The sequence below is a fragment of the Oryctolagus cuniculus genome, chromosome 20 (genome assembly GCF_964237555.1).
Source record: "Oryctolagus cuniculus chromosome 20, mOryCun1.1, whole genome shotgun sequence".
Lineage (NCBI taxonomy): Eukaryota > Metazoa > Chordata > Mammalia > Lagomorpha > Leporidae > Oryctolagus > Oryctolagus cuniculus.
In genome coordinates this window covers 34,348,080-34,372,227 of record NC_091451.1, presented here as the reverse complement: position 1 = coordinate 34,372,227, position 24,148 = coordinate 34,348,080, and the positions used below count along the sequence as shown (strand labels likewise).

The window sequence follows — 24,148 nt, the reverse complement described above, 5'->3', positions numbered from 1 at the left end:
ATAGCCAGTCGAATCCAAAATCACATCGGAAAGATCATTCACCCAGACCAAGTGGGATTTATCCCTGGTATGCAGGGATGGTTCAGCATTCACAAATCAATCAATATGATATATCACATTAAGAAACTGAAAAACAGAAACTTATATTTATCCCAATAAGTGCTGAGAGAGCATTTGTTAAAATACAAAACCTTCGATGATGAAAACTCTAAGCAAATTGGGTATAGAAGGCACATTCCTTAACACAAGGCAATTTATGACAGACCCCCAGCCATCATCCTATTGAATGGGGAAAAGTTGGAAGCATTCCCACTGAGATCTGGAACCAGACAAGGATGCCCTCTCTCACCATTGCTATTCACTATAGTCCTGGCTTTCCAAATCCTGAAATGGGCAAGGTGTTTGGTTTTTGTTTTGTTTTGTTTTGTTGTTTTTTGTTTTGTTTTTGTTTTTGTTTTTGGTGTGGTTTGTTGTTTTTTTTTTTTTTTTTTTTTTTTGGACAGGCAGAGTAGTCCGTGAGAGAGAGAGAGAGAGAGAGAGAAAGGTCTTCCTTTACCATTGGTTCACCCTCCAATGGCCAGCGCACTGCAGCCGGCGCACTGCACTGATCCAAAGCCAGGAGCCAGGTGCTTCTCCTGGTCTCCCATGCGGGTGCAGGGCCCAAGCACTTGGGCCATCCTCCACTGCACTCCTGGCCACAGCAGAGAGCTGGTCTGGAAGAGGGACAACCGGGACAGAATCCAGTGCCCCGACCGGGAGTAGAACCCAGTGTGCCAGCGCCGCAAGGCGGAGAATTAGCGTATTGAGCTGCGGCGCCGGCCTGGGCATTGTTTTATTATCAAACTTCTCATTTTTAATGACAGAAAATGAAAATATAGTTGAAAAAAGCATAGTTTTTATAATATTTAAAAACAATGGAACGCCGGTACTTAGGCGCAGGCCGGCGTGTCCTTGGGCTTAGTGAGTGGGACATCCAGCTTCCCAGTGCCTTCCTTTAGGGTGTGAGCTACTAATGAGAGAGTTAAAAATGGGTGATGTTGAGAAAGGCAAGAAGATTTTTGTTCAGAAATGTGCCCAGTGCCACACTGTGGAAAAAGGAGGCAAGCACAAGACTGGACCAAATCTCCATGGTCTGTTCAGGCGGAAGACAGGTCAGGCCGTCTTCTACACAGACGCCAACAAGAACAAAGGCATCACCTGGGGAGAGGACACTCTGATGGAGTATTTGGAGAATCCCAAGAAATACATCCCTGGAACCAAAATGATCTTCGCTGGGCAGACTTGATAGCTTATCTCAAAAAAACTACGAATGAATAATAGCTGGCCACTGCCTTATTTATTACAAAACAGCAATGTCCCGTGACTTTTTTTATGTGCGCCATAATTTAATTCTCATACACCAGAATTCAGATCATGAATGGCTGACAGAATATTTTTGTCCGACAGTCTAATATTGCCTTGTGTGGTTAAATAGGAAATTTTGGTAGTAATTCCAGTTCAGTGAATGCCCTCACTGTTTTGCCCTTCTAAGGATATGATTGGACTTAACTAACAAAACTTGTCAATGCCATCCCAAAACCTGTCGGGAGATTGGATTTAAATTTAAATGCTGGGGAAATTACCTCACTGTCGCAGAACTGAACAAGATTCACTTGTTCTTTACCTGCCTAAGGCAAGAGCTGAAGACATTTGGAAATGTCTACTTCGTATTTTTGGTCTTAGCTGTGGCAATCTAATTAGAATTTCCTGTATCTAAACTTCTGCCTTTTACTTACTGAAAGGCATTTTAGTGTGGTTTATGCATATCAAATAAAGAATATTTAACACACACAAAAAAAACAATGGATGCACATTGTTAATTTAACAGATTTTCTTGTTATATAAAGGCATACTCAATCAGTAAGAAAAGGTTATTTTTAGGCCGGCGCCGCAGCTCACTAGGCTAATCCTCCGCCTTGCGGCGCCAGCACACCGGGTTCTAGTCCCAGTCGGGGCACCAGATTCTGTCCCGGTTGCCCCTCTTCTAGGCCAGCTCTCTGCTGTGGCCCGGGAGTGCAGTGGAGGATGGCCCAGGTGCTTGGGCCCTGCACCCCATGGGAGACCAGGATAAGTACCTGGCTCCTGGCTTTGGATCAGCGCAGTGCGCCGGCCGCGGCGGCCATTGGAGGGTGAACCAACGGCAAAAAGGAAGACCTTTCTCTCTCTCTCTCTCTCTCACTGTCCACTCTGCCTGTCAAAAAAAAAAAAAAAAGTTATTTTTAAATCCTTAAATGATCTGTTGATCTAATATGGACAATAATTGATATTATATATGTGCTATATAATATATAAAATAAATTTTAAAAATATTTCTTAGGTAATAAAATTTATTGATTTATATTTAACTTTTAATTTCACTTTCCCTCTTACCAGCTGTATGATAATTAGTGACTACCAAGATGAATTACTGTGATGATTAAATTACATAATGTACATAAAGCACTTAAAACAATTCTTGTTTCCCGCCCCCCCAAGAAATCTTTTATTTAATGAGTACAAATTGCACAAGTACACCTTTAGGAATATAGTGATTCTCCCCACTATAGCTGCCCTCCCACCCCTACTCCCGTCCAACCTCCCCCTCCCTCTCCCATTCCCAGTCCCATTCTCCATTAAGATTCATTTTCAGTTAACTTTATACACAAAGACCAACTCTACTAAGTAAAGATTTTAACAATTTGCAAACACACACACACACACACACACAAAATGTTTGAGAACAAGTTTTGCAGTTAATTTTCATAATACAACTCATTGAGGACAGAAGTCCTGCATAGGAAGTAAGTGCACAGTGACTCCTGTTGTTAATTAACAGTCAACACCCTTATGTATGATGTCAGTGATTGCTCGAGGCTCCTGACATGAGCTGTGGATTCAAACCTTTTGAATCCACAATTTCCATCAGTATTTAGAAAAGGCCATAAACAAAGTGGAAGTTCTTTCCACCCTTCAGAGAAAAGTACATCCTTCTTTGATGGCCACTTATTTTCACTGGGGTCTGTCTCACAGAGATCTTTCATGTAAGATATTTTTTCTACTATTCAACTACAAAGTTATTCAACACAATAGGCAAAATCCTTATTTTCTTGGCTATACTCAAGAGCAAGTGCAAACTTGAGCCCAAATCTGGCTCATCATCTGTGTTTGTACAGCTCATGAGCTCAGGATAGTTTTAACTAATTTTTAGTTGGAAAACAATCAAAAGAAGAATAACATTTTTATGACACATAATTACATGAAACTCCAATTTCAGTATCCATAAATAAAGCTTTGCTGGACACAGCCTTGCTCGTTCAGGTACCTGTTGTCTCTGGCAGCTTCATGCTCCAGTGGCAGGGTTGAGTTTGCAGCAGAGACTGTACATGACACTGTCACCTCCTGCAGTGCTGCTTAGCACACTGTAGTGGCAGTGACACAGTTGTAATTTCACAGGCTTTAAGCATTATGTATATCAATGTATCATATTTTACTTTGTGTTTTAACTAGTATGTCTCCCTCATGTCAAAACAAGGGGGTTAGGGGAGAGAAAAGTCAATTTTGAGTATCATACTTACAAGGCACAGTGAAATATAGATAATGTTATTATCAAATGATATGGCAAAACATTGTGTTTATTACTCAGTAGCACTGTTGCTGTGCTAAAAGAGTGCGATGTACAACATCTTCACATGAGTACCCCAACTGAGGTCTTAACCACTGTATCAAATGCCTACCCATCTCTTGGCTCCTAAGGGATTGACAGATAACTGCCAATACTGCCAGTATAGTTGTTCAAACTACCAACTTCAAAGAAACTAAAGAGTTAGACTCTGTGAATAGTCTCCATGGAACTACAAAGGATAATATATTAAGATCATTGTGGCATAGCAAGTAAAGCTGCTGCTTGCAATGCTGGTGTCCCTTATGGGTACCAGTTCATGTCCTGGCTGCTTCACTTTCCTTCCAGCTTGCTGTTAATGGTCTGGGAAAAGCAGTGGAAGATGGCCCAAGTCCTTGGGCCCCTGCTACACTTACGGGAGACCTAGAAGAAGCTCCTGGCTTCAGCCTGGCCCCAAAGCTGGCTGTTGTGGCTATCTGGGGAGTGAACTAGTGGATGAAAGATCTCTCTCTCTCTCTCATCTCTGGCTTTCAAGTAAATCTATTTTTTAAAAAAATATTTTGAAAGAGGTTAAGAAAGCATAAATTTAGTACAATCTGAACTGGGTTCTGCTAAGATGTATTAAGACTGATGGTGGGGGCCGGCACCGCGGCTCACTAGGCTAATCCTCCGCCTTGCGGCGCCGGCACACCGGGTTCTAGTCCCGGTCGGGGCACCGGATTCTGTCCCGGTTGCCCCTCTTCCAGGCCAGCTCTCTGCTGTGGCCCGGGAGAGCAGTGGAGGATGGCCCAAGTCCTTGGGCCCTGCACCCGTATGGGAGACCAGGATAAGTATCTGGCTCCTGCCATTGGATCAGTGCGGTGCGCCAGCTGCAGCGAGCCATTGGAGGGTGAACCAACCGCAAAGGAAGACCTTTCTGTCTCTCTCATTGTCTACTCTGCCTGTCAAAAAAAAAAAAAAAAAAAAAAAAAAAAGACAAAGAAAAAGAAAAAAAGACTGATGGTGGGGCCAGTTCTTCAGTGCTAGCATCTCATATGGGTGCCCGTTTGAGTCCCGCTGCTCCACTTCCAATCCAGCTCTCTTCTATGGCCTGGGAAAGCAGTACAAGGTGGTCCAAGTGCTTGCACCCCTGTACCCACATGGGAGACCAGGAAGAAGCTCCTGGCTTCCGACCGGCACAGCTCCAGCCATTGTGGTCAACTGGGGAGTGAACCAGCGAATGGAAGACCTCTATCTCTCTCTCCACTTCTCCTTCTCTCTATTGTAACTCTGACTTTCATATAAAATAAATAAATCTTGAAAAAAAGACTAGTGATAAAAATTTGTGTGGAGCAGAAAAACAGTTGGATAAATGTACAAAGTTTATAAAAATGTAAGATGTGTAAAGCATATAGTTATTCATATTTTTAAAAAGGCTTCATTTATTTGAAAAGTAGAGTTGAAATGAAAGAGGGAGAGACAGAGAAAGGAGAAAGATCTTCTACCCACTGGTTCATTCCCCAAATGGCCTCAATGGGCAGGACTGAGCCAGGCCAAAGCCAGGATCCAGGAGCTTCTTTCAGGGTAGATGCAGGGGCCCTATTTGGGGTCCCTTCTGCTTTCCCAGGTGCATTAGCAGGGAGCTGGATCTGAAGTGAAGCAGCTAGGATTCAAACTGGCGCCCATATGAGATACTGATACTGTGGGCAGAGGCTTAACCTTCTTTGCCACAGCACCAATCAATGTAACTTGAAATTACCAAGAAAATGGCCGGTGCTGCGGCACACCGGGTTCTAGTCCCAGTTGGGGCGCCGGATTCTTTCCTGGTTGCCCCTCTTCCAGGCCAGCTCTCTGCTATGGCCCGGGAGTGCAGTGGAGGATGGCCCAAGTGCTTGGGCCCCGCACCCCATGGGAGACCAGGAGAAGCACCTGGCTCCTGCGGATCAGCCGTGGCGGTCATTGGAGGGTGAACCAACAGCAAAAGGAAGACCTTTCTGTCTGTCTCTCTCACTGTCCACTCTGCCTGTCAAAAATAAATAAATAAAAAATTAAAAAAAATTACCAAGAAAACAGTACTTGTGAAACTTTGATAAAATCAAACACATAATGTTTAAATCTCATGTTGAAAACTAAAACAAGAAACACGATCCCAATTCCCACAGATTTGCAAGAAATACATTTTATGGGCTGAAACTACAGTTCCAGCAGCATTTTTCAGATTTTGATGCAAATGCAAAGATAAATTCCACATTTCAAAAATCCATTTAATTGCACAATTGAGGAACTTCCACCTAACCTTCAATTTGAAGTGATTATTCTGCAGTGTAGTATATAGGAAAGGCGAATATCAAGATAAGACTCTGACAGAATGTTTTAAATGCCTTCCTCTCTCTGTAACTCTGCCTTTCAAGTAATAAAAAATAAATCTTCAGGCCGGTGCCACGGCTCAATAGGCTAATCCTCTGCCTGCAGCACTGGCACACCGGGTTCTAGTCCCGGCCGGGGCGCCGGATTCTGTCCCAGTTGCCCCTCTTCCAGGCCAGCTCTCTGCTGTGGCCAGGGAGTGCAGTGGAGGATGGCCCAAGTCTTTGGGCCCTGCACCCGCGTGGGAGACCAGGAGGAGCACCTGGCTCCTGGCTTCGGATCAGTGCGATGTGCCAGCCGCAGCGGCCATTGGAGGGTGAACCAATGGCAAAAGGAAGACCTTTCTCTCTGTCTCTCTTTTTCTCACTGTCCACTCTGCCTGTCAAAAAAATAAAAATAAAAAATAAATAAATCTTTAAAAAGAATAGAAAGAATTGGACACTTTGGATCCTTCGGGGAGTCTGGGAAGGGAAAGCTCTCATGGGTACAGGTAGTCACAGGCAGATGTCCATCACATGGCTCTAGCCGGCCTCCGTGTGGTCTCTGCAGCACACAGTAAAGACGTTTATTAGCACACGCCCGAGTGTGCTGCCCCCGAAGCCCCACAGTCACCCAGGGCCCAGGTACTTTCCATCTGCCCGGCTCTGCCAGCCGCAGCCTGTCTGTGCTGCAACGGCCAGCTGTGCTGTGGTCATGAAGTGGCTGCAGTAAAAACCCTTTTCACAACCATGGCCTAAAATCCTTGCTTTTAGCCTGACTGAGTCATGCTGGACATGTGTATTTCATATGCCTTGTACCAGGAAGACACCAGGGTGTCATGTGTGTCAGCTGGCTTAAATGTCGGCTGCTGAAGGACATCACTGAGGTACTTGGAAATACGTATCCAGTTCTCGCCACACATTTGTATGATGATGAAAATGTGTATGAAATGTGCCTTTCTTGAGGAATTGTTTAATGTTGTGAGTGCCTGATTAGCTTGTCTAAATACTGTCTTCTCAAAAATGCCATTTGGGATGTAGCCTGGAGATGCATCCATTTTTTTTCCTTGCTTTTCACTCCCCTTCCCGCTTGTTTCCTTTTTAAAATTTAGTCTCAGTTTGGGCTGTTCTATGTTAAGTACAGTTTTTTCTTGGTACATATTTTTCTATGTTTCACGGATGCATCAGCTTTGGATGTGGAAATGTAGCAGGTGCGTTACAGCTTCTGGATCTTGTCTTTTTCAGCTACAGCGCCTTCTATCCACATCTGGGATGCGATGAACAAGCAGACTTTATCTATACTAAGATGCTACCATTCAAAGGGAGTGTGTTCAGTCAGCTTCAGTGCCACTGGCAAACTCTTGCTGTCCGTGGGACTAGATCCTGAACACACCATTACTATCTGGAGATGGCAAGAAGGTAGGGTTCTTTCTGTATGTGTGATTTTTAAGAGGATACTCTAGTCATGCGAACTCTGTATTTAATATTGGCCTTAAGTTGGCCATTGAAGCTACCATTCACTGTAGCCCTGCACAGTACACAGTATACAGGTAGTGCTTACAGGTGTGTTCTACTTTAACCTTGTGAAACTGGAAGCTTATGAACAGATAAACGAATAAAACTGTTAACTAGGATCACAGCTGTCACATTGCCATTTCCTTTCCATAAGAAACAGTGCGTGTGTGTGTGTGTCTTTGCTAATTATTAATTTGGTTATGAAAGGTCTTAATGAAGTTGAAATAGATTTTAAATGATAATAGAAGAGCAATAGGGTAATATTACCCAATATGCTTTAGACAAAGCCTTAAACTTAAATAAAGAGAAGTTAATGGAGCTACACAGAAAAAAAATGGTGGGCATGGTCCTTGAAGTCTGAAGTGGCTTCTAAACGCAATGGAGCTCTATGAACGTGACCGCGCAGCGAGGTGGACGGGACTGTGGACAAGTGCTTGCACGTCACGTGATTGCAAGGGCCACCGCCTGCGATTTAGCTGCATTTGTTTCCTAGCTGCATATCTTGAACTGTCGGATCCTAGCGGTTAGTTACCTTGGTTCTTACACTAACCCCGAGGGTTTCCCTGTCTCCTTCACCAGGTGCCAGGATCGCCAGCAGAGCTGGTCACAATCAGCGCATCTTTGTGGCAGAGTTCCGCCCAGACTCAGACACCCAGTTTGTCTCTGTGGGAGTTAAACACGTGAAGTTCTGGACGTTGGCAGGAAGGGCTCTTCTTAGCCGAAAAGGGCTCCTGAGCACGCTGGAGGACGCCCGGATGCAGACCATGCTGGCTGTGGCATTTGGCGCAGTATGTTTCCTAACGCGCGCACGGTGGTGTGCTTATGGCAACTGCAGCTGCTGGTGCCTCAGCCACACTGCCATTACTATGTGGCCTCTGTAATCTGCTGACTGTTCCGTGTCATGGTCAGACGTGTATTTTGTCTTGCAAAAAATCTGACACTTTCAGAAGTGATGGGTGGGAAAGAAAGGTAATGAGAGGGAAGGGGGAGTACAGTGAAACATTCGGGTCCTTGGTCATTGCTGTTCTCAGAAGCCTTCGTTGATCTTGTTCTTATTACTGTAAATATCCCCAGATTTCTGTCTGGAGTTTTTCATGGACTTCTGGCCATTTGTCAGAGTAAGAGACATAAATCAAGAAGCAAGAATTTAGGATTTCACTTGCTTTCTGTCGTAACTGTTCTTCCTCTGGTTGGAAGTAGGCTGTGCCAGTGTCTCTAAGTTCCTAGTCCTGACAACAGGGGAAATGTTCAAGACCTCACCCCCTCCTCACTCCATCCCATCTGGGCCTCTTTCCTTTAATACCTACCCTGGCTGGGCTTTGGTACAATAAAAAGCAATTAGATACCCTTATTACTGTGTTTATGTGGGTTTGCAATATTTAAAAAAAGAAAATTATAATTTAGAACATTTAAGTGCACATTTAAGTTTTTAAGAAAGGCTATTGAAAATGTTAGTCTTGCCGTGTCATACCTCAGTTGAACATGTAAGTAATCAGATTGTAAGAGCAGTAACTTACTCCCAAAGAAAGCCCAACACTGTCACGTGCATCTGGCGTGTGATTGGCCCATCTGGCTAACTTTCTTCACATATAAAATTCCTGTGTCATCAGTTGCCCTTTCTCAGTAAGTGAGCAGGAAGACTGAAACACCAGAAGCAGGGGGATTAGTGTGTGAAGCAGTGGAGCGGTCAGTGAGACAACACAGGCTTGCGTTAGGGGTTTCTGAGTATCGTCTATGTCAGGGCTGTTGGGAAGGCAGGACGGGAGAACGCTGGTTTCTGTGCTTGAGGCCTTGACTCCTGATGAGAAAGCGACACGAATGCCCGATGCTCCCAGGTCTGCTTCGTGAGGTCTGCATGAGGTCACAGCATCTTAGCCGCTCCTGTGTCTGCGTCACAGGCATCGTGCTGTGGCAGAATTCTTTACCAAACCTAGGAAGAGGTCCTCTTCCCGTCCTGTTCTTATTTTCACTCAGTTACTAGTGACCGTTAAGCTATTTATTGGAAAACTAGGGTGAGGCAATGCAAAGGGATAAACTAAAATTAAATATTTGGAAGGAAAGAACTATCCAAGGTTATTACAATTGTTTAAAGAATTATTTTATTTATTTGAAAGAGGAGTTACAGAGAGTAGAACCAGAGAGAGAGAGAGGTCTTCCATTCCACTGGTTCACTCCCCAAGTGACCGCAATGGCCAGAGCTGAGCTGATCCAAAGCCAGGAGCCAGGAGCTTCTTCCAGGTCTCCCACCCTGGTGCAGGGGCCCAAAGAGTTGGGCCATCTTTTACTGCCCTCCCAGGCCATAGCAGAGAGCTGGATCAGAAGAGGAGCAGCTGGGACTTGAACCGGTGCCCAAATGGGATGCTGGCACTGCAGGTGGCTGCTTTACCTGCTACATCACAGCGCCGGCCCCAGGGTTATTACAGTTAAATAACCAATAGAGTCAGGAAAGGTCCCAACAAAGCAGAGCTGCTAGCTCGGGTCTCCTGCCTCTTGAGACCACTGCCCGGGTCCCCCCTCTGCCCTGCATGCCCTCACGTGGGAGGTTGCGTCTGGTTTGAACTCTCTTTGACCTTTTGATGAGTTTATCTCCCCCTTCCCCACTCCTTTTCAGAATAACTTGACGTTTACAGGTACCATCAGTGGAGATGTCTGTGTGTGGAGAGACCACATACTGTGTAGAGTCGTGGCCAGAGCCCATAACGGGCCCGTGTTTGCCATGTACACCACGCTGCGAGATGGACTTATTGTCACCGGTGGCAAGGAGAGGCCGTGAGTTCTCTTTCTTGTCCCAGTCTCACTGAATTGTGCGCATGCGTGGGAGCCAGTGGAGGCTTTCTGGTTCTTCTCAGGCTCCAGCTCCTCCTCCCTGATCCTCCTGCACTTTGCCTTGGTTGCCTTTCACATCCATTCTGTTGTCTCATCGCTGGTCCTAAATCACTCCCAAGGTTTTGTTCGCACGCTATAGATAAACCTCAATTCCAACAATGGGGTGACCTTTCTCCTGAGGTGTGGATAGAAGCTTGTCCACAAGTTCAGAATCGCCTAACGCCCTGCCTGTGCTCCTGCTTGCTGAGGGACGGGGACCCCGAGTCGTCTTTGCCTTTGAGTCCGGATGCATCCTGACTGCCTGCTTCTTTCTCAGACTGGATGCTAAGAGGGGAAAAGGCACATGGTTGCATAGAAAGGATGAGAGACAGACCACCTTGTTTGCTTTTGCTTGAGGCAGAAACATTGTTTTAAACGAGGCCTCCAAATTTAAATCTTTGGAGAGGCATTTTTCTGAGTGATTTTCAGATCTCCCAGCAGTAGCCAGATGCTTGTCATTGCTTTGCCATCAGCATAGCCAGTCGCATGTTGAAACGTGACCTGTTACGTGCTTAAGAAGGCATATAGGAAACCACAGGGGAAAGGACCCGCGTACATCACACGTGAGCGCAGGAGCTTCTCACAGCAGAGAAGAATGCAAACGGGACTCGGGCAAGTTCTTCCTAAGACAAGCAATTCATTTAGCAGAAAAAATTAAGGGACACTTTCTTCTGAGAGGAGATGCATAATGTGCTGTGTTTTACCTCTTATGTATTACTCCAGCACTTGTATTTTCCATATCATTTAGTTATATACAACCCTGTTCATGGTGGGCTCTTAAACTGTTTCAGTAGAATTTTTCTAAGATTTGTTTGTTTGAAAAGCAGAGCAAGAGAGAGGGAGAGACAGATCTTCCATCCTCTGGCTCACTCCTCAAATGGCCACAACAGCCAGGCTTATGTCAGGCCAAAGCTAGGAGCCAGGAACTCCATCCTGATCTCCCCAATGGGTGACAGAAGCCCAGGTACTTGGGCCATCTTCTGCTTTCCCAGGTGCATTATCGGGAAGCCAGATGAGAAATGGAATAGTTGGGACTCAACCCAAGCTCCTATATGGGGTGCCGACTCACAAGTGGCAGCTTAGCCCACTGTGCCACACCACCAGCCCCTCAGTGGGATAAATTAATGGCAGACAAGGAATGTATTTCTTGAATAGTGGGTTAAGCCACCATCTGCGAGACCAGCGTCCCATGTGGATACCAGTTCAGGTCCCAGCTGCTCCACTTCTGATCCAGCTCCCTGCTAATGGCCTGGGAAAAGCATCAGCAGATGGCCCAAGTCCTTGGGCCCCTGCTACCCATGTGGGAGACCTGGAAGAAGCTTCTGGCTTCGACCTGGCCCAGCCTTGGCCATTGCAGCCATCTGTGGAGTGAACCAGTGGAAGGGAGATCTCTCTGTCTCTCCCTCTTTCAGATAAAGAAAGAAAATTTTTAAAAAATGTTTCTCTTTGAGTCATTAAAAGTAAAATCTCTAGCCTAGCATCTGTCATCTTAATATCTCACCTTGCACCTCAACTACCCTTTTAACATTAGAAACTGTTTTGTGCACATCCTTAAGCAGGAAGTGTTAAGAGAGGATAACGTACGGTAGGGGTAAGTAAAATTACGCTGTCAGGAAGGCTATTTCACAAAGTAAAATTTGCTGGAGCTAAATGTTTACTTTGGCTGAAATATAGAATATCCTGGGGCTGGCGCTGTGGTACAGTGGTTTAAAGCCCCATCCTGCAGCGCCGGCATCCCATATGGGTGCTGGTTCTAGTCCTGGCTGCTCCTCTTCCAATCCAGCTCTCTGCTATGGCCTGGGAAAGCAGTAGAAGATGGCCCAAGTCTTTGGGCCCCTGCACCCGCATGGGAGACTGGAAGAAGCTCCTGGCTCCTGGCTCCGGATCAGCTCAGCTCTGGCCATTGCAGTCATTTGGGGAGTGAACCAGTGGATGGAAGACCTCCCTCTCTCTGGCTCTACCTCTCTCTGTAACTCTTTCAAATAAATAAAATTTTTTAAAAAAATGTAGAATATCCTAAATTTGCCACAAAAAGTTGAGATTCAGGACCTTGGTTTTTATTTATTTTGATATTCTTCTTGTGAAATTAGTGTTCTTTTTTTTAAAAGATTATTTATTTATTTGAAAGGCAGAGTTACAGAGCGGCAGAGGCAGTTGGGGGTTGGGGCAGGGGCAGAGAGAGGTAGGTAGGTCTTCCGTCTGCTGGTTTACTTCCCAGATGGCTGCAATGGCCAGAGCTGTGCTGATCCGAACCCAGAAACCAGGAGCTTCTTCTGGATCTTCCATGCAGGTGCAGGGGCCCAAGGCCTTGGGCATCTTCTACCGCCTTCTCAAGCCATAGTAGAGAGCTGGATCGGAAGTGGAGCAGCCGGTCCTTGAACTGGCACCCATATGGGATGCCGGCACTGCAGGTGGCAGCTTTGCCTGCTACACCACAGCACCGGCCCTGAAATTAGTGTTCTTATATGAGAATGATGTGCTGTGCCAATAATCAGTGTGGATTTGGGTTTGGTTGTTTTTTACTTAGGTCCAAAGAAGGAGGAGCAGTGAAGCTGTGGGACCAGGAGCTGAGGCGGTGCCGCGCCTTCCGGCTGGAGACAGGCCACAGCACAGACTGCGTCCGCGCCGTGTGCAGAGGCAAAGTAAGCGGAGCCTCGAGCTGCTGTGCAGCAGTAGCAGAGACCGTGTCAGCCCTCAGCCCTGCGGCCTGCCGAGCACTGACCACATAATACACGGAGGCCGACTGCTGGACGGTGGCACTCTCCGTGGTTCCCTTCTCAGCGCCTCCAGGCTGGGAACGGCAGCCAGTGCATAAGACAGGAAGCCAGACACTGCCTTAAACCTCCATGTTTCCTTTTCCTTTTCCTTTTCCTTTTCCTTTTCCCTTTCCTTTCCTTTCCTTTCCTTCCAAGGAGGAACAGAGAGAAGGATGTATCTTCTATCTGCTGGTTCACTCCCTTAAATGGCCTCGATAGCTAGGGCTGGGCCAGGCCAAAGACAGAGTCTGGAACTCCAGCCAGGTCTTCCACCTGGGTGACTAGGGTCCAATCTGCTGCCTTCCTAGGCTCACTGGTAAAGAGCTGGATCATAAGTGGTGCAGCGGGCTAAAGCCCCGGCCTGCAGTGCCAGCATCCCATATAGGTGCCAGTTCCAGTCCTGGCTGCTCCACTTCCAATCTGCTGTGGCCTGGGAATGCAGTAGAGCATGGCCCAAGTCCTTGGACCCCTGCGCTCACATGGGAGACTCAGAGAAAGCTCCTGGCTCCTGGCTTCAGATCAGCGCAGCTCTGGCCATTGCAGCCATCTGGGGAGTGAACCAGTGGATGGAAAACCTCTCTCTTTTTTTTTTCTTTTTTAAATTTATTTGACAGGTAGAGTTATAGACCGTGAGAGAGACAGAGAGAAAGGTCTTCCTTCTGTTGGTTCACCCCCCAAATGGCCGCTACGGCTGGAGCTACGCCGATCCGAAGCCAGGAGCCAGGTGCTTCTTCCCGGTCTCCCACACGGGTACAGGGCCCAAGCACTTGGGCCATCCTCCACTGCCCTCCTGGGCCACAGCAGAGAGCCAGACTGGAAGGGGAGCAGCTGGGACTAGAACCCGGCACCCATATGGGATGCCGGTGCCGCAGGCGGAGGATTAACCAAGTGAGCCACGGCACCGGCCCCATCTGCCTTTCAAATAAATCTTTTTTTTTTTTTTAAGTGAAGCAGCTGGGACTGCAGTGGTTCTGATACAGGATTCATGTGTCACAGTGGCAGCTTCCCTGTGCCACACCCTGGCCCTTCCATTTTTAAGTACCACATCCCTAAACACATTTTTTGAGTTTACAAATCATAGATATATTTTCCTCGGTCTACATATTATTTCCTTTTATTTATAAAGATTTATTTATTTGAAAGGCAGATTTAGAGAGAGGAAGAGGCAGATCTTCTATCTGCTAGTTCGCTCCCCAAATGGCCGCAGCAGCAGGGGGCTGGGCCAAGCCAGGAGCCAGGAGCCAGGAGCTTCATCCAGTTCTCCCACATAGAGCAGAGGCCCAAGCACTTGGGCTTGTCTCTGCTGCTTTCCCAGGTGCATTTGCAGGAAGCTAGATTGGAAGTAGAGCAGCCAGGACTCAAACTGGCACCCATACGGGATGCTGGCATTGCAGGTGGTAGCTTTATCTGCTACGCCAGAAGCCCCAATTTTTTAACTTAAAAATTCCAAGCCTTTTTTTTTTTTTAAGATTTATTTGTTTGAAAGAGTTAGAGTTAGAGGCAGAGGCAGAGAGAGAGAGAGAGAGAGATCTTCCATCCACTGGTTCATTCCCCAGATTGCCACAATGGCCAAAGGTGGGCCTATCCGAAGCCAGGAGCCAGGAACTTCTTCCAGGTCTCCCATGAGGATGCAAGGAGACTTGGGCCATCCTCTGCTGTTTTCCAGGCTCATTAGCAGGGAGCTGGATCGGAGTAGAGCAGCCGGAATTCAAACCAGCCCCTAGGTGGGATGCTGGCACTGCAGGCGGCAGCTTTACCTGCCACAACACAGCACCAGTCCCCACCCCCCCATCCCCCCACCTCAGGTCGGTCTGCTTTTATACCAGTGCCTTAGCCCTCTCTGGAAATCCTGGGATTACGATGGTTGAAGTCAGCTTTGATTATTGAGGAACGCAGGTGGTGGTACTACCACAGGGAAAAGCTGTCCTGTAGCATGGACTCTGCTAACATGCAACTCAGCCCAGCGCTCTCACCATGTGTGAACATTTGCACACGAATAACCAGTGACTTGCTACCAGATTAGTGAAAAGTGACTAAGTCCTGCAGTCAGGTCCATAGAGTCCTATGACTAGGAAAAGCATTGTTGTTACATAAATGTACTGGTCTCACTTCTGTTTCAGGGCAAGATACTAGTTGGGACAAGGAATGCTGAAATAATTGAAGTTGGAGAGAAGAACGCCGCCTGTAACGTTTTAGTTAACAGCCACGTGGATGGGCCGATCTGGGGACTAGCGACACATCCTTCCAAGGATTTCTTCCTCTCTGCTGCGGAGGATGGGACCGTGCGACTCTGGGACGTTGCTGATAAAGTAGGTGCAAACGATGAGATCCAGCTTCTAAGAAGTAGAAGTTCTAAACCGCTAGTGCTTAACCATCTCGGAATAATGTTGAGAATGTTTAGAGGAAATTGGTTTAATTTGTAAAAACTTCATTTAATGTGGTTTTCTATGACTCTTTTGGTTCTTATGCAGAAGATGTTAAACAAAGTGAATTTGGGACATGCTGCCCGTACTGTGTGTTATAGCCCTGAAGGGGACATGGTGGCTATTGGAATGAAAAATGGAGAATTTATTATTTTATTGGTGAGCTCTCTAAAAATATGGGGAAAGAAGAGAGATAGACGATGTGCAATCCATGATATCAGGTTAGTCAACAAATAGATTAGCATTTTCTAGCACATACTTAAATGACCCAGCTTGTTGTGAAAAATTTTTGTCCACACCTTCAACAAAGGTCTTGAGGGCCGGTAGCATTTTGAATGTCATAAATTGTGTGCTGAAATATGGCTGTTTGTGTAACTTACTGCTCCTTGCTAAATAATAATTCTACTAGGCGCCAACCACAATGCCACGTATTGTCAAGTACTAGGTAATATTTGACAAGCGTCACATTAGACATGTCCAGCATTTTCACTGTGCCAAGAATTATCTCCCACTATTAATACCTGAGAGCCACCAGCCCTTCAAAAGCTGTGACCTTGGAAAACTAGTTACAGGCCCACACATGTCTTCTCCTGATTTCAGTTTAGGAACATGTAGTTCATTGTCATTTAACCACTGTTCGTTGAACACTTATATGCCAAAGTAATCTTTAGACCTTTCCTGAGCCGAGCCTTTTGGTTCTTGTTGGTTAAGCTTAGCAGTGGCTACAACCCAGGTGAGATTAGGAAGTCTACCTCTGTCAGAGCTTCCACTCTCTTCAGCAGTAAAATCCCTTTGCAAATAAAACTTCCCACAGAATGTTACCTCACAGGGACAGTGGCTCCTCTCAGCCCTGCAAGTCTCTGAGGTGCTCAGCAACTCAGGCAATACTTCCAAAAGGCTGGCTTGTCCCACCCTGCCTCCCAGGACCACTAAGCAAGTCATTTTCACTAGGTCTTTCATGTACATGCTCCAAGCTTCAAACTAGTGAACTTCATCTTCACCACCTGAGGTGAGTTAACCAGTGTTCTTAGCTATTAAGACATTGTTTTTCATACCTTATCCTTCGTGAACCAATTTTACAAAAAAGTGTTCCAAAAGGAATTGGGAAAACAGTTGTTGGAAATTGAAGTACAACATAAAGCCCATTTCATGTAACACAAATAAATATAATCTTAGAATATATGATCAGGTAAATCTGAAGATTTACCACACATAAACTTATTTTCAAGAACTAGAGTTACTGATGTTTAACATTTAAACTATTTTATGTGATCCTCACATTTTTTACATTTTGTTATGTATTCAGGTTCAGTCCAGATTCCCGATATCTGGCAGTGGGTTCTAGTGAGAACTCGGTGGACTTTTATGACCTAACATTGGGCCCGGCTCTGAACAGAATCAGCTACTGCAGAGACATCCCGAGCTTTGTCATTCAGATGGACTTCTCTGCAGACAGCAGCTATCTCCAGGTACAGCCCCAGGACTGCAGATCCAGCTGACCAGGGCAGTTCTACCTCTGTTCTTTAGTGAGCGCATGTAAAGTTCCTTAGTTTGAGCTTCTTGACTCTTGCCTTTGTTTATGTTCAGTTTCTGCATTAATTCTGTAATGCCTCATTCTTTCTTAAAATAAATTTTACTGAGTATACTTAAAGTATACTTGATGATGTTATGGGATCCATATTTATGATAGGAAATGGTTACTGTAGGAAGCAAATTAACATACCCATCACCTGTTATACAATAATTTTGTTACTGTGGCAATAACAGCTACCTTCATTTAGCAGAAAACCCCAAAACAGCCCAACTTTGTAACCTGTAGGTCCTCGTTGTATATTATTCATCCTTCACATCCGCTAACCTACATCTTCCCGTTCATTTCCACTCAATCTCTCTACCTTTTTCTTTTTAATAAGATTTTTGAAAGGTAGTTACAGAGAAAGGGAGAGATGGAGATCTTCCATCCACTGGTTCACTCCCCACTTCCCAAATGGCTACAACAGCCAGATGGGGCCAGCTGAAGCCAGAAGCCTGGAACTCCATTTGGTCTCCTACATGGGTGGCAGGGGCCCACCAGCTGCTCTCTCAGGCACATTAGCAGGAAGCTGGATTAGAATCAGAGCTGCCGGGAGTCAAACCAGTGTCCATTTAACCCACTGTGCCACAGTGCTGGCCCCTTCCTCCACTTTTTCTAAGTTTTTGTGGTGATCTTTTTTGCATTCTTGATGTTAGACATGTAGTCAAATAGAATTTGCACTTCTATAAACCCTTGTGGATTTTGCTTCTCACCAATCCTTGTCCCATTTTAACATGATGAAGGTCTCCAGTGGCTGCTACAAACGGCATGTTTATGAAGTGCCTTCAGGAAAACCTCTTCTGGACCATGTGGCCATTGACAGGATTACATGGGCCACGTGGACTAGGTAAATACTTCATATGCCCAGAACTACTGACTTTGGTCAGAAAGTTGGGAAATCGTGATTCTAATGTTAAAATCCCATTATTATTCCCTAGTGGGATGGTTTAAGTGTTTGTTACTGAACCTTGAGAATAATGAATGTTAAGTTTATGCCAGAACGTATTTCCGTGCTTTTTATCAGTTTCCAGGATCTGGCAAGTTCTCATAAAAAGCAGAAATTGAAGTTATAGCTTAAAAGATGCCCTATTTTCCTAAACACTAAATTTAGTAACAGGTAATATAATATATATTGGGTGCTGTTAAGAAACGTATTTTCTTCTTCAAGGAAGCTCTGAGAAATGATAGCTTATGAGTTTGTTAAAATTTGCTGGTTCTATGCATATCCACCTTTTTGAGTCAATGAAAACTGCCATTAAATTCCTATAGTGTATCACTTTTAATGTGAAATAGTCCAGTCAGCTTAAAGTGCTGACTGAATTTTAAAAGGATAATCTAATATACAAACACTTGAAATCATAAAACTTCATTCTAAAAAGGTAGAAATTAACACAGTCAAAATTCAGGTGGGTCTCCAACTTGCCTTACCGTAATTTGCTTGCTGTATTCTAATAACACAAATCAAGAGAGATGAATTTACAAGAAACCAGATTGTAAACCTGCTTGTACATGCTATGGTGGACTTCCTTTGTTCCTTCCCTCTAGTACTTTAGGAGATGAAGTTATGGGAATCTGGTCCAGACATACGGAGAAAGCTGACGTCACCTGTGCCTGTGTGTCTCACTCGGGAATCAGCCTTGTAACAGGGGATGACTTTGGCATGGTTAAATTATTTGACTTCCCATGTCCAGAAAAATTTGTAAGTTTGTGTTTTGTTAAGATCATTTTACTCCCAATTTAGATGGCAATCACAAGTATTTTCCTTATATATTATTTAACACGTTTGTTCTGGCTTGAAAAAGTTAATACTTTGTAATCTAAAATTTTCTCAATCTCCTAAATACTATCCTGAAATAGAAGCTGCAAACACAAACCTCTTCCCTCCCTCAGTTCTGTTTTAGGAAACTGTCTCAACAAAGCTGTGATTAGCTTTTCACCAAACCTACAATCATCACATTTCAAATACTTTTCCTCAGGCAAAAATTTTGCAAGTATCTGGAGACATCTGACTGCCCAAATAACCCAAATTATTCAAGTTCAGATCCATTACTAACTCAAGCAACATTTACTGGCTGTGGTCCTAACTCCCTATTCTAACCATGGCTCATGCGATAGAAATGATGGTTCCTAATAAAAACCTTTGACTTTGAGAATGCAGCAAATGTCCTGAGCTTTGTCATTGTTTTTTTAGGCAAAGCACAAAAGGTTCTTGGGTCATTCGCCCCACGTGACGAACATCCGATTTACCAGTGGTGACCGACACGTTGTTAGTGCTGGAGGTGATGACTGCAGGTCAGTAATTTTCTCAGCTCAAGACAAAAGAGTAATTGTGTTTTACTAGTTAACAAGGTAGCATAACTGATGGTTCCTTGGGGTCATGTACTTATACAAAGAATAAAAGGAGTTAACAGGAAATATTTTACAAGACTCAAAAGCTCAACTGAAAATAGTCAACTTCTGGAAGTCTCAATGTAATAAAGTACCTGTACTTTTTTCCCCTCTGATTACAGTTTATTTGTCTGGAAATGTGTACATGCGCCTCACTGAAAGACCTGGATGCTGAGAAGACCACACGAGATTAACATTAAGAGACCACAATTAAAGAAGAAGAAAACCTAAAACCAAAACCTGCATGGCCAAGTGGTGCTAACCCAAGACTGTAACTGAAAGAATCATCAAAAGGGTCAATGTTCACAATGTATGGTATGTGCGTTGCTAACTGTCCATAATCTGCACACTGCCAGAAAACATATTTCAAGGAAGGACTGAATACTTGATAAAACCAGCCTCCCCCTCTCATGGGGAATGTGCAAAATACTGAGGACACAGCATTCCTCAAAACTTGGATACTTTTCATCTTTTTAGCACTTGTATTTTGTTTTCACCGTTCACTTGCACTTCCGAGAGGAAAGGATCAGCTTTTAAGAAACAAAGAGGGCCGGCGACGAGGCTCACTAGGCTAATCCTCTGCCTTGCAGCGCCGGCACACCGGGTTCTAGTCCCGGCCGGGGCGCCGGATTCTGTCCCGGTTGCCCCTCTTCCAGGCCAGCTCTCTGCTGTGGCCCGGGAGTGCAGTGGAGGATGGCCCAAGTGCTTGGGCCCTGCACCCGCATGGGAGACCAGGGGAAGCACCTGGCTCCTGCCATCGGATCAGCACAGTGTGCCGGCCGCGGCAGCCATTGGAGGGTGAACCAACGGCAGAGGAAGACCTTTCTCTCTGTCCACTCTGCCTGTCAAAAAAAAAAAAAAAAAAAAAAAAAAAACAAAAAAAAAACAAACAAACCAGGAGCTGGACACCAGTGTTCCTGGAGAACATGAAGTCCTTTGATAAAGGACACTTTCCTCCCTGTGGTTCTGAATTGAGGCAGATTCTAAATCAGCAGTATATGACTGTTGTATTTTCATTTTTTTCAGCTGTAAACCTTTTATGTTCAGAGGTCATCTCTATAACTGAAGTTTTAAAACACGATTGTAGCCTCATTAATGGGAAAGTAGTTATGAATTATCATTTCCAATGGTGTACAGTTTTTTAAATGTTTTAGATAGCAGTAGTAACTACTGGAAGAAAATACTGTATATTTAATATAGTCTCTAACATATAAACACTTAACATGTAAAAACATTAAATTCACATTTGCAACGCTATATAATTTAATAACTCTTGGAATCAAATTTTATAGTTTTTTAATATTGGGAAAACTTGTTTAGTTAGATGTACGTCACCCTATAGGCTATTTCCAAAATGAATGAATCCAGGTCCGTTTGCAGACTGAATGAGAATTCCTTCTCGGTAGACGGGGGCAGGATTTCTAGCTCGGGATCCTTCCCCCGTGAAATGCTGCCAAAGATCAGCACTCTCAGCACTCAGGGCGGTGCTGCTAGCCTCCCTCTAGTTCCCTGAAGACTGAAAACTGCACACATGGATGTCTGAAGATAGATTCTTCTAAGTGTGGGAAGTTGAAGATGCTCTACTGGTCCAATGGAATTTTAACTGTTAGCTATCTATGACGCATAATCGATCCCCTCAGGTTTCTATAACCCTAGTTTGGCTTGACAAGATAAATGAAGATTCCTAACACTTTGTGCATACAAAAAACAGAAAATACTAAATTTTACCACAGAAAGCCTAACCAGTGACTGAATCTGGTCAGTTTTAAAGCTCTGAATAGCTGTGTCTGAAGGAGTGACTGAGAGGTTAAGCAACTTTAAGCCAAATGCTACAGTATGTTAAATTTATAAAATATATGAACAGAAAGAAGCAGACAAAACACTGAACTCCCTGAACCACCTTTCCATAAAAAGAAAAATACTCAGAAGTTTGAGCCACTGCAGTTTTTAAGTTTTCTGTGGTGTTTCCAATTTTGACTTTCCATTTCTGTGCACATAAGAACTATAACCGTAAGTAAATGGTATGGGATAAAACTCTTCCTCTGCAGTTTGTCCTTCCAAGAGGCCAACCTGATAAGTTAGCCTTAATTTTCACCAAGGAAAGATGAAGAAGCATGACAGGCCACACAGAATTTGCCCTATGTTTTTTTCTAACCCAGAGAATTTTTTTTGTGTGCAGTATGACAAGATCCTAAATTCGTACCCTGAGAGTTCTGGCACCTTCATGGCACTTATATACACACACCACCAAAGCACACTGCACACTCTGCTGGCAAACCATGCTCATACCCTTTTTTGTTAACGTTTTTTATGGTAGTTCATTTTAGACCAATCACCCAACACATGTTTTTTAATTACAGTGGTTGTGGACAACTTAAAGACAAAACTCTTAAATGTGTTTCTGGGCAGTGTCTAACAGGAAAAATTCATCAGATTTTAGCATGTCGTATCTTTACAGTGGCTGAAGTAAACCATTTAAGCCGTTGTTTCCCATTCATGTTCTATAGAATGGAACTATGAGAACGCAACTATATAGCATTTATAAAGTCTGTTTCCAGAAAATTTTGCAAAGCATCCTAACAATGGAATGAATAAAATGCCTTAAATTCCAGAGAAAACTTTGAGGATGAAGTGGAATTGTCATTTCACTCAAGCCTACACTCAACAGCTTTATGCCCTTTGTGCTGTATTTACTTTTCTGGTGTTTCAAGTCTTTGTTTTGGGATCAGCACAGCCAAGTACAACTTACCAAATGGTTTCATGACTGGTTAAATTCTTTTCCATTGGGAGGAGAAAGCAATGGGCACAACAGGAAGACGGCAGGCTTTATCATCTGAAACATGGACTTCACATGTGTGGATTTAGTAGCCACCAGTATATGACTAAGCAAGTCAATCACCTATTTTTTTTTTAATAGTTTAATTTGGTCCTGAAAATGTCTAATACTTTTTAACCTTTAATTTTAAAAATCACTGATACATCAAGTCTTTGAAATTGGTGATCCGTTTGTTACTCAATTCTAAAGCATTTGACACTTCTTGCCTTAACAATTTTAAAAATCCCATAGAAAAAATTAACACAGGCCAAAAGTTTCTTTTGATTTTTTGGTTTACCCATCTGATCTCTGTAATTATACAGTTCTGTCATTGAAAATATACTATTTAATTTTTACATTTCAAAAGTTATCTTCTATAGTACCTATATTTTCTGTGGTATTCTGAGAAGTTATTTTTCAGAATGTGAAATTTTATGTGTATTTATAATATTGTGTTTAAAGTCTGTTTTCTGATACCTTATGTATATACCTGTAAAAATTTTGTATAATTTTGTGATAATATAGTTCCCCAAAAATTTATTTGAAAAGTATATGTTAAATATATTTTAAGGAACTGATATTTTTTGCATTCCAACTATTTCCATCCTATATACCCATTTCACAGAATGCGAGAGACTTAGGGACCATTTTACCAAAGTGGCACTCAACCCAAGAGGCCTGTACTATCTCATTCATTTAAAAATTAAAAAGAATTGAATGATTTTAAACTGCCTCAGTAGTTTTGGCCACTCCTGTTCCCATGGTGGATTATGAACACTGTTATAATCTTTGGAAAAAGTGAAAAGCAGCAATTCAACTTTTAGAATAATAACTGCTCTTCATTCTCACTGCTTCTCTGTGTACACACAGCAATGGGGGTGCAGGGGCTTAAACTGTAGTACATCGCTTGATACTTGAAACAGCACTATACAAACATGCCTGAAATGTTTTAAACCAGTTTTTTAACGAAAAAACACCGAATGTTAAGACCACTTAATAAACTCACAAACTTGGAAAAATTAAGACACTTCAGATAGGCAATAAACGTCATATTATGAAAGCAATATATTCCAAGTTTCAAAGATCTGACAAGTTCTGTAGAATCTTTCAGCAGTAGATAGAAACTTTCAAATTGCATAATCTTCTGCCATGTAGGACTGTCATTCACTGAAAAAAAAAAATTTAAATAATTGTTTTATATCCTCACATACCATATACCTCAGCTGTTCAGTATTTTTTTAAACTATGAATATATGATCAGATTACAATGTTAAGTATTAATTTTTTAGGGGCCAGCACTATTGCACAGGTTAACTCTCTGCCTGCAGTGCCGGCATCCCATATGGGTGCTGGTATAGTCCCGACTGCTCCATTTCCAATCCAGCTCTCTTCTATGGCCTGGGAAAGCAGTGGAAAATGGTCCAAGCACTTGGGCCCCTACACCCACATGGGAGACCCGGAAGAAGCTCCTGGCTTCAGATCAGCTCCGGCCATATTTGGGGAGTGAATCAGCAGATGGAAGACCTTCTCTTTGTCTCTTCCTCTCAAATAATTTTTAAAAATAAACTTGTTTAAGTTCTAAGCTTACAAAGCACACAGAAGCAATATATCAAATTTATAGACCACACTAAAGTATACTGAAAATTTCTTTATTTTACAATTATTAATAAAATTGATCTGGGACCTATAAATAGTATATATGGAACCCTGCTAGCCCTTGTATATGTCTGCATATTATATAATGAGAAGTAAATCTGATCTGGAATAGATCAAGGTTAAAAAAGAGTAATCAATAAAATGTGGTCTCCATGGTAAATTATTTTGCTAAAGGAACTTTGTATAAACACAGGAAAAA

At 43.6% G+C, this 24,148-nt stretch overlaps 2 protein-coding genes across 30 annotated transcripts in view; one reads left to right on the top strand and one right to left on the bottom strand.

Annotated features, from left to right (window-relative positions):
* The window catches only part of EML5 (EMAP like 5), a 171,752-nt gene extending 151,404 nt beyond the window's left edge, over positions 1-20,348 (top strand). For 5 of the 9 annotated variants that reach the window (XM_070065495.1, XM_008271941.4, XM_070065494.1 and 2 more), the window contains 11 exons: positions 7,204-7,377; positions 8,053-8,261; positions 10,085-10,242; positions 12,866-12,980; positions 15,215-15,403; positions 15,566-15,738; positions 16,824-16,986; positions 17,834-17,937; positions 18,636-18,789; positions 19,282-19,382; positions 19,601-20,348. In XM_070065495.1, coding sequence (XP_069921596.1) covers positions 7,204-7,377; positions 8,053-8,261; positions 10,085-10,242; positions 12,866-12,980; positions 15,215-15,403; positions 15,566-15,738; positions 16,824-16,986; positions 17,834-17,937; positions 18,636-18,789; positions 19,282-19,382; positions 19,601-19,637 — 1,577 coding nt within the window. In that variant the 3' untranslated portion in view covers positions 19,638-20,348. Of the gene's footprint in view, positions 1-7,203; positions 7,378-8,052; positions 8,262-10,084; positions 10,243-12,865; positions 12,981-15,214; positions 15,404-15,565; positions 15,739-16,823; positions 16,987-17,833; positions 17,938-18,635; positions 18,790-19,281; positions 19,383-19,600 lie in introns of those variants that run through there. The other 4 variants (XR_011385002.1, XR_011385001.1, XM_070065496.1 and 1 more) reach the window with 4 other exon arrangements.
* Positions 20,349-23,327: 2,979 nt separating this feature from the next.
* The window catches only part of ZC3H14 (zinc finger CCCH-type containing 14), a 44,989-nt gene continuing 44,168 nt past the window's right edge, over positions 23,328-24,148 (bottom strand). For all 21 annotated transcript variants that reach the window (XM_070065498.1, XM_070065499.1, XM_070065504.1 and 18 more), the window contains one exon: positions 23,328-23,460. In XM_070065498.1, the coding sequence (XP_069921599.1) occupies positions 23,454-23,460 (7 nt within the window). In that variant the 3' untranslated portion in view covers positions 23,328-23,453. The remainder of the gene's footprint in view (positions 23,461-24,148) is intronic.